This window comes from Pagrus pagrus (assembly GCF_965226575.1).
Source record: "Pagrus pagrus genome assembly, chromosome: 6".
Taxonomy (NCBI): Eukaryota; Metazoa; Chordata; class Actinopteri; order Spariformes; family Sparidae; genus Pagrus; species Pagrus pagrus.
The window spans coordinates 34,521,628-34,535,868 of record NC_140190.1 but is presented as its reverse complement, the minus strand read 5'-3'; the positions used below and the strand labels follow the sequence as shown (position 1 = coordinate 34,535,868).

The 14,241-nt window shown below is 40.0% G+C and overlaps 1 protein-coding gene and 1 long non-coding RNA gene across 3 annotated transcripts in view; both read right to left on the bottom strand.

Annotated features, from left to right (window-relative positions):
* Positions 1-1,583: 1,583 nt before the first annotated feature.
* LOC311258216 lies at positions 1,584-3,879 on the bottom strand. Its single transcript, XR_014622707.1, has 3 exons — positions 3,642-3,879; positions 3,056-3,326; positions 1,584-2,554 (listed from the first exon to the last, which is right to left on the bottom strand). It is a non-coding gene; the product is annotated as an uncharacterized lncRNA (long non-coding RNA).
* Positions 3,880-7,560: 3,681 nt separating this feature from the next.
* The window catches only part of LOC311258667 (NLR family CARD domain-containing protein 3-like), a 60,619-nt gene continuing 53,938 nt past the window's right edge, over positions 7,561-14,241 (bottom strand). For both annotated transcript variants that reach the window (XM_084355158.1, XM_084355159.1), the window contains exons 10-11: positions 9,838-9,884; positions 7,561-9,668 (exon numbers count right to left, since the gene is read on the bottom strand). In XM_084355158.1, the coding sequence (XP_084211284.1) occupies positions 9,130-9,668; positions 9,838-9,884 (586 nt within the window). In that variant the 3' untranslated portion in view covers positions 7,561-9,129. The remainder of the gene's footprint in view (positions 9,669-9,837; positions 9,885-14,241) is intronic.

Genomic DNA, 14,241 nt, shown 5'->3' with positions numbered 1-14,241 from the left:
TTTTAATGTCGTACCTTTTATGATTTTAGTTGAGGATGCAAAGAGACTGGAAAAACCTGAGGGACACGTATGTGAGGAAGAAGAGAGAAGAAAAAGAGACAAGGACTGGGCAGGCAGGGAAAGCAAAGAAGAAGTGGAAATACATGGATGTAATGTCTTTCCTGGACACATCCCCAGCTTTCAGAAGGTAACATTAGCAATGGTATTTAGTTTACCTGTAGTTAATGGTCAAGCAGGGTGTCTACAGGTAGTTAGATTTTTTTCAAATAGTCTTTCTCCTATGGTCTGTTAATTAGTACACATTATTTTTCATTTGTATCAAAATGGTAAATGATGTACTGTACATCATTGTACATTAAAATTGAGTTGTGTAATTTGGAACTGACTGTGCACTAATGTAATGTGCCCTCTGTCCAAAGCTGTTCTCAATTTGTGTGATAACTAGATTCAACAATTATGCAATGTAGTTTACACTGTTTTGTTGGTATTGTAAGACACTGTCCACCTCAGTAGGCTACATACACACACGTTATAACTATTGAATTGATTATATTCTTCACTGCTTTTGCACAATGCAGTCATTTTCAGCCTGATATGCCTCAGCAAATCAGATAATTAAGCTAAAACACAGCAATGAAAAATAAGTTTTGATTTACTTTCTCTATCAATTGCCGATTTCAAGACATAAGTGAATGTTCCTTTTTGTTTACTTGTTTGTTTTTTCACACAAAAAATTAAAAACATATTTATTCATTTATGTAGTTATCACACAAGTTAATACAGAATACAGGTTTGGATGGAGGGTACACAGTCCTCCTTTGGACTTCATTCAGCTGACACAGGACAGGAGCACACTTATCATATGTTTGGACAGGGTGCACAGCAATCTGGACCTCCCACAGCAGGATGAGGAGATGGAGGAGACAGGGCAAGAGTCAGAGGAGAGTAAGGGAGAGGCTGCTACTGCTGCTTCTGCTGCAAGGGCACCTAAAAGGAGGAGCAGAGATTTACTCCAAGAATATCTGGAGAGAAAAGAAGAAAGGGAGCAGCAGCGTGCTAAAGAGCGTGAGGAAAGAGATGACATTCACCATTTTCTCATGAGTCTTGCTCCGGCCATGAGAAGGCTGTCTCTGGCTAAGCAATCATGGCTGAAAATGAAAATGCAAGAGCTTGACTTTCAAGCAGAATTTGGATATTCAGAGCCAGAACACTCACAATTCACACAGCTGTGATTGATCTTACCATTGTTCCTGGTGGATAGTTGTGCATCAAAAATAAAGATTTCCTTTCATCTGGTGAAGTAGCCTTTTCTTGTCAACACCTTTAAATCCTAGATATGATACTTAATAAGAATGTTATTTTAACAAGACATTGTGTAAATATTTGCCCTGCGATAGACTGGCGACCTGTCCAGGGTGTACCCCGCCTCTCGCCCGAAGTCAGCTGAGATAGGGTCCAGCTTACCCGTGACCCTAGTGCAGGATAAGCGGTATAGAAAATGAATGAATGAATGAATGAATTAATTGTGTAAATAAATAATTATTTATTTGAAGCAGTAAGTATTAAGTTAACACAGAGAATTCACAACACTGAAGTTTAAAATTAATAAGAACAGTTGCACATGGAAATCATTACAAATTATGAATATTTCCAACCTAAACAGTAGATTAAATCATATTTACAAGGGTATTCTAGCAACCAGAAAATTCAGCACAGTGGAAAAGTCAAGGGAGTCCACGGTGCACATGGCCATACTGCCACGGGACTTGGCCAGCAGATGAGATGAAATACTGGCACCTGAACCGTCATCAACATCAGCACTCTGGGTTCCATCAGCACCACGGAGGTAGTCTGTGAGGATGCAGGTGGCTTTGATGATGCTGTCTGCAGTGTCAGGAGAGACTTGCAGCTGGCGTACACTCTCCAACACTGGCTGAGAATGCCAAAGGCATTTTCAACGATGCGCCGGGCTCTGGAGAGGCGGTAATTGAACACCCTGCGATCTTCTGGCAGACGTCCCCCAGGATAAGGGCGGAGGAGAAAGGTCTTCATCGGGGAAGCCTCATCTGCTACAATCACAAATGGCACCTGCCCCAACTCGGGTGCTGAGGGGAGTGGGCATGGTGCTGGTACATTTAAGTTCCCACCTTGAAGGGCCTGCCCCAGACAGGAGTTGGCAAAGATGCCACCGTCACTGTTGCTACCAAATCCTCGCACATCGACAGGCAAAAACCTGTAACTGGCATCCACCAGCGCAAGGAGGACAACAGAGAAGGTACCTTTGTAATTGTAGTACTGTGAACCTGAATTTGCTGGTGCCTGTATTATAACATGTTTCCCATCAAGTGCACCAATGCAGTTTGGGAAATTCCACCTTTCCTGGAACTTCTTGGCCGTGCTCTTCCAGAGCTCCTCATTTGGAACCGGCATGTGGGTTTCCTTCAGTTGTGCCCAGATGACATCACATGTGTCTTTCACAATGCCAGCCACGGTTGACACTCCAAGCCGGAAACTGGAGGCTATCGTTGTAAAGGACTCCCCTGTGCTGAGAAATCTGGGGAGGGTGGGAGAGGAGTAAAATTTGAATACACATTACTGCCAGTAATTTCTTGTATATATATATATATATATATATATATATATATATTTATATTTCAAGGTGTGTTCTGGTAGTAGAAATAGGAATGCACATATATCCAAACTAAAAAAGGCTGGTGCTGAGACAAAAAGAAGCAGATATAATATTTAAACAAAATACCTCACATACTGCAGGGCTCTGACTGGCAGTATGGGAGTTAATACAATAGATGGCAGTAGTGCGCAGACTGTCAAATAGATTGATTGACAGACAGATAAGGATGTGAAAAATGACAGGCTGTAACACCAATATTTTACACAAGCCAATCAGAATATAGCAAATTAATATAATACTGTGGTGACCCACAATAGGGAAGCTAGGAGAGATGTTCACCAGAGCATAGATATAGGGCTAATAGATCCATATACCTTTAAGAGCAAGGGTTTATGGGATATGCCGGTACGGTTGCTTAGTTACCAGAGTTGTTTGTGTCAATTGTTGTGTTGTCCCGGTAATTAGTGGTCTGCTTCCTCAGGTGCGGCGCTAGAAGCCCCAGAAACGTCTCAAATTGTCCCATGGACATCCGAAAATATGTCCAGAACCGGCCGTGATACAGCTTGAGCTCTTGGACATTTCTTTCCCTGGCTTGTAGGAGTGGATGGATCCAAAATCTCCTCTTATTTTTGTAGGTGAGGAGGCGGAGGACAAGCTCATCGTCACTTGATGATGTTGCTGAATCCATCATTTTCTGAATAATAGAAAAATAGAATAGAATAATAGTAGTTTATAAGCAGAAATGTAGACTATTACTTTACTATGATATCGCAAGAATCCCAAGTGTAATTACTTTCTATATGCCTACATCCCAACAACATAACATACAACAGAAATACATACATTCCTTTATTTACGGCAATGTGTTAAGTTAGCATTGTCAATAAAGACTAAAAAATGTATACATTTACAGCAGTACAGCCCAGTGGCATTATATTTGCATATTCATCAGGGGACGGTACTCATCCAACAGTCTTTCAATGGCATAACAGTCTCAAGCGCCACATACCGTCATGTGTCGTTGGAATACCAGCGGCACAACAGCGGCATACAACTCCAAGGATCGGTATACCAGTCCAGGGATCGGTATATGCCGCTGGGGAGCAATTGACAATCAGCCACTTTTCAATCTTGGCGCTGCTGGAGTAATGGTAAGTGGAACATAAGGTTCAAGAGGATAAGGTGCAGTTTCATTTACAGTAATAATAATTTAACTACAGTAATAATAATTTAAGATTATTTGTGTGTTGTGGGGTGAGCATTGTAAAGTCTGATGGCACCAGGTAGGAATGATTTCCTGTTCCGTTCCTTTAGGCAGCAAGGTTGAATGAGTCTGTTGCTGAAGCTGCTCTTAAGCTTGTCCAGAGTTTTGTGGAGGGGGTGAGAGACATTGTCCATGATTGCCAGCAGTTTTGCCAGCATCCTGTCCTCCGCCACCTCCTCCAGGGAGACAAGTTTAGAGCCAAAAACAGACCCTCCCTTCTTGATGAGTTTATTCAGTCTTGTTGGCGTCCTACGCTTTGATGCCCGCACCCCAGGACACCACAGCGAAGAAGATGGTGCTCGCATCAACAGACTGATAGAACATCTGGAGCATCCGGTTGCAGACATTAAAGGACCTGAGCCTCCTCAGGAAGTAAAGCCGGCTCAGACGCTTCTTGTAGACTGCCTCCGTGTTTGTAGACCACTCCAGTTTATTGTCCAGCACCCCACCCAGGTATTTGTTTGAGTCCACAATGTCAACATCTGTCCCACTAATGCAGACTGGAGAAAGTGGGGGCTTGTTCCTCCTGAAGTCCACCACCATCTCTTTCGTTTTCGCCACGTTCAGCTGCAGGTGGTTCTCCCCACACCACTTAACAAAATGGCCAACCAGGTGCCTGTACTCATCCTCCCTCCCGCCCTCTACATGCCCCACAATGGCCGTGTCATCAGAGAATTTCTGCAGATGACACAACTCAGTGCGATACTTAAAGTCTGCAGTGTAGGTGGTGAAGAGGAAGGGAGACAGCACAGTTCCCTGGGGGCGCTGATGTTGCCAATTAGACGGTCAGACACACAGTTTTGTAATCTCACAAACTGCGGTTTGCCCGTCAGATAGTCATTGACCCATGTGACAAGGGAGGAAACCACCTGCATGTTCTCCAGTTTGGCCTTCAGCAGCCTGGGCTGGATGGTGTTGAAGGCACTGGAGAAGTCGAAGAACATAACGCAGACAGTGGTGTTGGGTCTATCCAGGGAGGAGTAGGCTTCCTGCAGCAGGTAGGTGATTGCATCATCGACCCCAACATGGGGCTGATATGCAAACTGTAGGGGGTCCTGTGATGGGCACACTAGGGGTCTGAGGTGTGCTAGAACCAGCCTCTCCATGACCTTCATGATGTGAGAGGTCAGTGTGATCGGCCAGTGCCACATGAAATTAGTTTTTCAGTTTGGTATCACAGAAATAGATTTACCCTTAGGTTAACACTTTAATGGATCATTAATTAAAATTCAGTAATATAATATATATTATTCTCAAAAGGGCCAATCTGCACTTTTACTTTTGGTACTTTAATATTTTCAGGGCTTCAAGGTTGGACTGCTTTGGTCGCACATAACCACATGCTCCAAAAATCAGTCATATGTGACTAAATCTTTTCATTGGTCTGTTCATTTCATTCATTCATTGATGGATGACAGTTTTGATTGGCAGGAGACCAGGGAACTGTGGGAAAGTGGCTTAAAAGGACACCCCCCTACATATTTATTTTGAGATTTACTGTTTGGTAATTGTTTAATTTGTTCATGTATAATTTACAACTAATTATTGTGGCACAAAGGAAAAGATTTAGGCATTGTAATTCTGGAGTTTCACCACAAGAGGGAGTTTGTGGTTTATGGTCGCTCTCGGACAGGCAGGTCAATACATGCATTGCCTTGTTCTGATGAAGCTCAGGGGAGCACATGATTTACAATGCTGCTATATGTCTATGTTTGCAGGTAAGCAAGCCACAAAAACTCTGTAACATCTGTAACTATGAATTAGTGTCTCTTAGGGTCAGAGTGTAAGGAAAGTTGGCCGTTTACTCCTTTGTTTTTGTGTTGATGTTTAGTCATAGTTGTTAGTTATGCCGCACTGGCAGCTAAGCTAATCGCTAACATGCTAAGAGGACCCCGCAGTGGTACGTGTGTTGTTTTGTTTGTTTGAACTATAAACCTGTAAACAATGTAGCCAGGAGGCAGGAGCCACAATACTTTTATTTTCATATAATTTGATGGTTTGTGCCACACTTTTGTGTTGATGTATTTAAGAGTGTGTCTTGATGTAAGTTTGAACAAGTTAGCAAGTGAATACAAGCATTGTGTTATTCCAATGAAGCTCAGAGGGGAGCGCATGATTTACAATACTGCTATATGTCTATGTTTACAGAAGAAAGTAAAACAACATACGACTCCAAGCGCACTGTGGTTCATTCAAGTGTGCTACAGAACTTAAGTCAGCTTTAAACCTTCTGCAAAACAATGTACCTGTATGTGACCTGGAATGTAGTAATGCTGGAGAAACATCAATAAGTTCCTCTTAATGTGTTACAAGCTTTGGCTGTAAGGGACATCCGCAGAAACATAATGGAGTCCGAAAAGAAGTTAAATCATTAGGTTACTCAGTTTATGCTGTGAAAACCCCCTCAGCAGATCATATGAGACTGCTTTCAGAAAGAAAATATTTCAGTTGCTCAGTTTGTAAAAAACTTTTTAAAAAAGAGAGCAAATTTTTGGAAGCACATGAGAGTCAACACAGGGGAACCCTTCAGTTGCTCTGTCTGTGGCACAAGATTTAGAGAAAAAACTAACCTGAGGGAACACATGAGAACGCACACAGGGGAGAAACCTTTCAGCTATTCTATCTGTGTGTGTTCTACCTGTGGTAAAAGATATGCAAATCTGACCTCAGTCCCACTCCAATGTTTGAGTGATTTCCTGACAATGTTGATGAGCCACACTGTTAAATATTTTTTGACGAATAACTTCATTTTGTGCTCATACTTAAAAACTTTAAGCTGTTGCTGTAACACTGAACCATCGCTATGGTGGAATCTGCAAGTCATACATAATTCTCCAAGCTTGGTGCGATTAGAGGAGAGTTTAAGAAGACCCAGCAGTGTCTCCTAAAATGCGAGTCATTGGCTCACTTGTAAAGCAAGTTTTAGTTGCAGCACTCGTGAATGCATACTGGGGAGAAACCATGTAGTTGTTCAGTTCATGGTAATTTTTTTCTAAATTTAACAGACTATTGTAGCTGTTTTAGAACTTGCATCATAAGATATACTGTAGCTATCTTGTATCAGTGGGACAGGAACATTCAGTTTACCATGTGGAATTTAAGGGCCCAAATAATCCATAATTTTGGATAATAATCCAACATAATAAATAAATAAATAAATAAATAAATAATCAATAATCCATCAACTCCTTAGCCCATCTTACAAATCTCCAAACGGCAATAGCTTTTACTCAAGAGACGCATTTGCATACTATAGATGTAGTTCTGACTATTAACATCTATACTATGCAACTACATCATCTTCTGAAATGGCATGTGAGCTTTTATAAGAGTAGCTACTCCTCTCCTTGGTGAACTATATGAGGAGGAAAAGATGTGAGCATTTGCAATCCTGCCGTACTTCTTATGTTCATCTTGTGTCACGTGTCTATTCAAGGAACAACATATATACTTTTCCCTTTATCAATTGTTGTTAAACCTTATTTCTCCAAATATGCATCATTTTGTCTTGTCATAACTGAAATGAACATGGTAAAGAAAAAGAAAAAACAGGAAGATAAAATGAGGAAAGATGGATTCTTAGGTAAACCAATAAAATAAATAAGCTCATTTGTCAATTGAAAATAAAAAACAAACAAATTCAAACAAATAGTAACTACAAACATAAAGTAATTTGGTAGTTTAATATTTGCATATATTTGTATTTCAATAGACCTAATACATTTTTTTCCTCCTATTAAATTCACTTGTTAACTTGTTAGATTAATGGTTGTAAAACTACAACTACTTGGTTAGGTTTAGGCTCCAAAATCACTTGGTTTAGGCTCCAAAACTACTTGGTTAGGTTTAGGCTCCAAAACTACAACTACTTGGTTAGGTTTAGAAAAAGATCATACTTTGAGTTTAAAATAACTATGTTCTTTCTGGTAACTTCAGTTACTTACGGGACTCACATATGTAAAGTTACGTAAGTTACGTCATTTACCTACGTTTAGGTACATACTTACATAAATAAAAAATAAATCACTTATCACACATTGTTCACAAATACCACATGACCTCCAGCTCTGGAGGGGAGTCCTGTGAATATATATATATGAGAGCATTAAACATAATAATTAAAGAGGAGAGCACTGTGTACTGTGGAAGACTAAGTGTTTCATTGTTTACATAGCAACTGTTTTAGTCCATTTGAAAATAAATCTGTCTCTTACATGTCTACGTTCAGTCTTTTCATGAGTGGCAGTATCACTTGGGTCTTTATGCACTCTGCTCCATCTCCCCTGTCCAGCTGTGCAATGTTCCATCCAGCATCTTTTTGTGGACATGTTTGATTGTTTAGTCCATTGCATGTGCTACCCAGTTCGTTTAGGACCTTAGCTGTTATCTCCAGGTTGTCATATGTTTTTCAAAATCATGCGTGTTTCACTTTTCAGGAAATGCTTCACTTATGATTAAAATCCCCCCCTCAGAAGCCTGGTGCCTCCTAGAAGATTTTATTATCATGTTGTTACCCTCTGCAATATTGTTCATGCTAAGTTTTTTTGTCAAGACTTACTTTCAAGACAGTCCATCTGTGTCTCAATTTGTTTGATCCTGGTTGTCAAATACCCCTTTGTTTTCGCTCAGAGTATTTGTTGATTCTGTATTTCTCCAACTCTTGGGTTCAATGTCATGTACTCTATTATCTGCTCTCTCCAGTTTATGTTGTAGCTCTGTAGATTGTTCTATTATTGTTTTGATGTTTTGTTTAATCACCATACAGTAGGCTTTAAACTTAAGTCTTTCATCTCAGTCGTAAACTCTAAAACATTTACAGGAACTGCATCAGTTGTTTCCAAAGTGTAATCACCCCATCATCATGACATCCCAAGAAGCTTTGTGGGTCACTGTCAAATCATGCTGGGATAACCTCATAAGCAGCAGCTTTAACACTAGCTTGTGGAGTCCATGCCAGCTCAAGTACATGCTGTAATTAAAGCAAAAGGGGATATATCAAATACTAAGATTTTCTGAATATTTTTAAATATTCAACTTTTCACTCAAACTCTTAAGCTGATATTATCACTTGTAATAAAAAAAAACAGCATTACATTCCAAACAATTCCAAAATAGAAGTATTTGATGAGTGGCTTTAGACTTTTTGAACTGACAGTAGGTAACTGTGATGCTGTATAGACTCCACTGATCTGTCCAGCAGTGATTATTGTCTAACAAGTGAAGACTTTCCCTATTACAAAGAGCACAGAGACACTGAGGAACCAGCCTGGAAACCAAAGCCAAAGCCAGGATAAAGAGGCTCAGTGAATGTGGTGTCGAAGGTGTGAAGATGGATCAGTGTGTCAGAGGAGACTCTGTAGAAGGACAGAGTGCCAGCAGAACAGTCCACATACACTGCTATCTTGTTAGAGACAGAGGAGGAGGAGGTGATGGATGTTCTACTGTTATTGTGCCAGACATAGTAACGACCACCATCTGAGCAGATCAGTCTCCAGGACTGATCATTCTCTCCAAACACACAGTCATCACTGTCTCCTTTGCGTCCGATTCCTCTGTAGGTCACAGATATAGAAACTCTTCCTCTCCACTCAACCTCCCAGTAACAGCGACCAGTAAGTTCAGTTCTACACAGCAACTGAGGACAGGGGTCAAATCTGTCTGAATGATCAGGAAACGACTGATCCTCCCCCAAATACGTCATCTTCCTGTTGTTGTCAGACACTTTGATATTTCTGTTTACTGTGTTTGTGTCGACTGCAAGTTCACAGGAATCTGATGGAGAGAACAAGACACAACACAGCCGCAGTTATTAATCTGTCATCTGTTAATTTATTGACAGTTTGATGATGACATCAGAGAGTTGAATGAGTGATGTCCCAGTTTGAAGATGGTTGAATGTGTGCTACTTTGTTCTGAGGAATTTAATTAGAAACATACTTACACTTCCTCAGACCTGGTGTCAACCATTGGACTCCACCAGGCTCCATCCTGAAAGAAGGAGGGGTTAGATGAGCACATCCTCATTCAATGCAAACATGGTCATTACATTACTCTCATACACATTAACACAATTCGTGCACATGGCTCCCCCTTGACTAGGGATGAGTACGTTTCCTATTTTTGTCTGGTGTATGAGCTTAATCAAGTTTGATTTTATGTGATCAACTGAACCTGTGTTTGTCAGGTTTAATTTTCGGTGGATAGAGCTAGCAGCATGAAGCGAGTTAGCAGGTGTGTAGCGCCACATTATGTAATAATGCCCCATTATGTAATAATGTAATACATTTTCACTTCATTATGTAATAACGCCGCATTTTGCAATAATCTGCCACATTTTGTAATAAAATTCTTGAACGCAATATGTAATAAACTTTGCCACATTTTGTAATAAGTTCTTACATATTGCACCAGTAATTACAAAATGCAGGTGCAGGCCCTTTTTTATCAAGAAAATGTAAGAATTTGGTGCTTTATGTAATAAACCACCAAAATAGATGTCTTAATTAGAAAAAAACATTATACCATCAGAACGACATTGACTTTAAGCATACTAGCATGAATCGTAAATATGAATTAATTTTAAAAACTAGTTGGATGTTTCATTGGTCAAATCTAAATCAAATATAACTGAATTCATAGAGAATGTGTTTGAAAGCTCATAGAGACAAAAACTGCACTAAATGAGTGTTACTGGCACGAACATTATCGGTGCACTGAAATGTTGGAAGACATACACACATGTAATCTGGATTATGTTATGCAAATATTATACGTGACAGAAAGCAGACAAAACACGAAAACAAATATGGAACAGAAAATGTAACACATTTTGCCATTTATCTGTAGTTATAGGGTATGTAAAACAAACCCTCACAATATATATGAGTGAAAAGTAGTCTACAGACAAGAGCTGACAACTTTTTCTCAAAATTCTAGCAAAGAAAAAAGTAACTCGCTCAATACATTTGAAATTATTTACTGTAGTAGACTTATATACGGAAGTACCGAAGGGTATTGCTGCCATACCAGAAAAAAATAAAATAAAAATCAGTATCACGTTATAACGTGATAAGTTTCACGTTATAACGTGATAAGTTTCACGTTATAACGTGATTAGTTTCACGTTATAACGTGATAAGTTGGTCTTGGGTGGAGGGGATGGACTGGGCTTGGGTGGACTGGATCAGGTGGTGGGGGGTGAGGGGGGGTGAGGTGGGTTGCTGGGGCTGTGTCTATATGTGCTGAATGTAACCATCAGAATATAACTTTTTACTCATCTGATTAACCAGCTTTATCGAGGCCAGCGCTTGCTCACTATCTATGTCTCTCGACCAAAGCTCTGGCTCTCTCTCTCTCTGTCTGTCTGTCTGTCTGTCTGTCTCTCAAACCATCAGACACAAATCAAATTAAATCTTCCTGTCACTGTTTTGTAGCGTAAATTGTGAGCCAGACACAGATTTAGAAGCTGTGTTCACGAAATAACCAAAGCCAGAACATAACAGGTAGAGTGTCAGAGTGAAGTTTCACGTTATAACGTGATCAGCTGGAGGGACACCTAGGGCTCCACGGGCCCGACATCACGCTGCGGCCTCCAATCAGACGCTCGGATCAGACAAACCTCCACAGTCAGCATGAAATGTAATGAAACAGTATGTCAATGAAACTGAGACTTTCCAGGTGGATTCATGGATTCACTTCCTCATTCACTCGTGTTTTTTTTTCATCAAGTCTAAAGTAAATTTTTGTTAATAGTCAATTGTCTACAGCCTTCTCTTTTTAATTACATAAACATGATTAGAGATATATCTTTTTGATGCGAAAGATTATTTACGCTGTTTTTAGTTGGTTTAGTTTTGATTGTCATTTATTTTTATCCACTATAGGAAAGGACATCAATGTTGCATTAAAGAAATGGAGCTGGAATAAAGTTTTTTTCTGTTCCATATTTGTTTTTGTGTTTTGTCTGCTTTCTGTCACGTATAATATTTGCATAACATAATCCAGATTGCATGTGTGTATGTCTTCCAACATTTCAGTGCACCGATAATGTAAATGTGGCAGATTATTACAAAATGCGGCGTTATTACATAATGAAGTTAAAATGTATTACATTATTACATAATGGGGCGTTATTACATAATGTGGCGCTACAAGGTGCTTTGGGGCGGCCAATTAGTTCAGTGGTACAGGGGGTGCCTCTATATGTCTACAATTATGTTGTACTAGAGTTGAGAGTTGTGCACTCAGTGTCACGATAATCAGTTGGCGATTTGTCAAAGAGAAGAAAATTTAAGGTCAAATAGGCCAAATTAGTGAAACCATGCCAAGGTTCAGAACCTCACAATTTCAATGATTATGATTAAGTGCCATATTAAATATTTAGTTTCCTGTGCCCTCAGGGGTGCTTCACTTATACCAGGCAACCACTGCACATACAGTTAGGAAATAGCATGCTAGATAGCTAATTCTTGTCTATCCTGGGCCTAATTATACACTGTTACACTATTATACTGTGTCAAGTGTAGAGTATGCAACCAACAAAGCCAACCAATCGGAAGAGGAGCTGGGTGGGTTTTGTACCAACAGTGATGGGATCCATAGTAATGGCTCGGTGGGATGGAGAGGGATGGCAGGTTAATAAGCAAGCTTTGCACAGCATTTGCTAACAAGGGGCACAGTGTTACCCCTCAAATGGCCTACTAGCTGTACTGCATCAACCGACCTCCACAAGCGATGTCATTAGTAACGAGTTGGTGCAGATTAAACTGTCTTTGTTACACGTGACAATACTTTTGGACGAAGCCTAATTTTTATCCACAGTTTGCCTAGTTAAGTACTACATTAAGCTGTTAATACAAATTCAACCCTCCTTGTATGTATTTCAAATTAAAATCCCTCTAGCGTTTCAGTGGACAGAAACCCTTAATTTCTTAACAAGACTTTTATTGTGAAACATCAGGATTGTGGTGTGAAAACCTCATTGACTTGCATTGTTTACAACAACAAAGTCTTATTTTATTTATTATTTTGATGTAAAATTTTCGAAAATTTTTTAAAGTGAATGGCTGTTGTGAGAAATACAATGTATGAGCAATAGTTGTCCTCATGGATTGTGGTGCCACTTCACTCTCATTGATGGGCTCTCATCATGTTCCACTCAGGAGCGGCTGAGTTACATGTGACAGATACTGGTAAAATTCAGTATTATCAGTCTGGTCCGGTCTGAGTTAATATCAAACCGATTTGAAATTCTTTATCCACCCTTAGTCTTTACTAAACAAACCAACGTAACTCAGCTTTAATCATTTATTACCTCTGCCAAGGAGGTTATGTTTTCACCCGTGTCTGTTGGTTGATTGTAAGTGTCATATATTTACAACCGATGTTTGTTGTATATGTAGCATTTGAATGTAGCATGTAGAATGTACCTGGGGTTGTCAGACTCAAGCCCAATTTCTTAATTAATGTGACTACTTTGGAGGTATTGGAAGGTTTACTCTTTTTTTTTGGAGCTAGTCTAGAAGTTTGTCCTTGCTTCCAGTCTTTGTGTTAAACTATGTTAAACATGTCATGGGCCTATCTTTGTACAGACACGAAACTGATTCGAGAAGGATATTTCTCAAAATGACAGTTCCTTTAACATGTAGCAATTTGTCCAAACTCCAACAATTGTTACCAAGAGGCCAATATCATGTTTCTTCTAGAGAAGGTCTCCTTGAAGACCTCCTACACAAATATCTCCTCTTTATGCTCAACTAGTGTTTATGTTCTGAACGAAAGAAAAAGATTCCTACAGGGACTACTTCCGGGTCACCAATGAGATGGCAGCGTAGAGAAAGCGCTCTCGATAAAAGAAATAGAAATTTACCCCTAAGTTTAAATAATACAAGTATTGGTTCACGTTAACTATATGAAGTAGAGGGACAAGGATGACGTCTGAATTTAAGGGTAAAAAGCCTGCTCTGGACTCCGACAAAAACAACAAGGCGCAGCAACACGATGATGCTAAGGTTAGCTCCCCCTCGGCTAGCCATGACAGCAACAATACAGGAGGAGGGGAAGAGCCGGTGAACCTGACCCTGATCCTCTGAGAGATACGCAACTTCAGACAAGACAACAAAAAACAGTTTGAAGACATCAAAGGGGAAATCACAAAGACTAACTCGAGGTTGGACGAATCCGAAGCAAGGATTATGGAGAATGAAGAGAGATTGCAAAATGCGGAAGAGGCGCTAGCAGAAATTCTAAAGCTACAGGAGCAGCTCCAATTGAAGTTGGCAGACCAAGAGGGGCGCTCATGGAGGGAAAATGTGAGGATATACGGATTACCCGAAGGTGCAGAGGA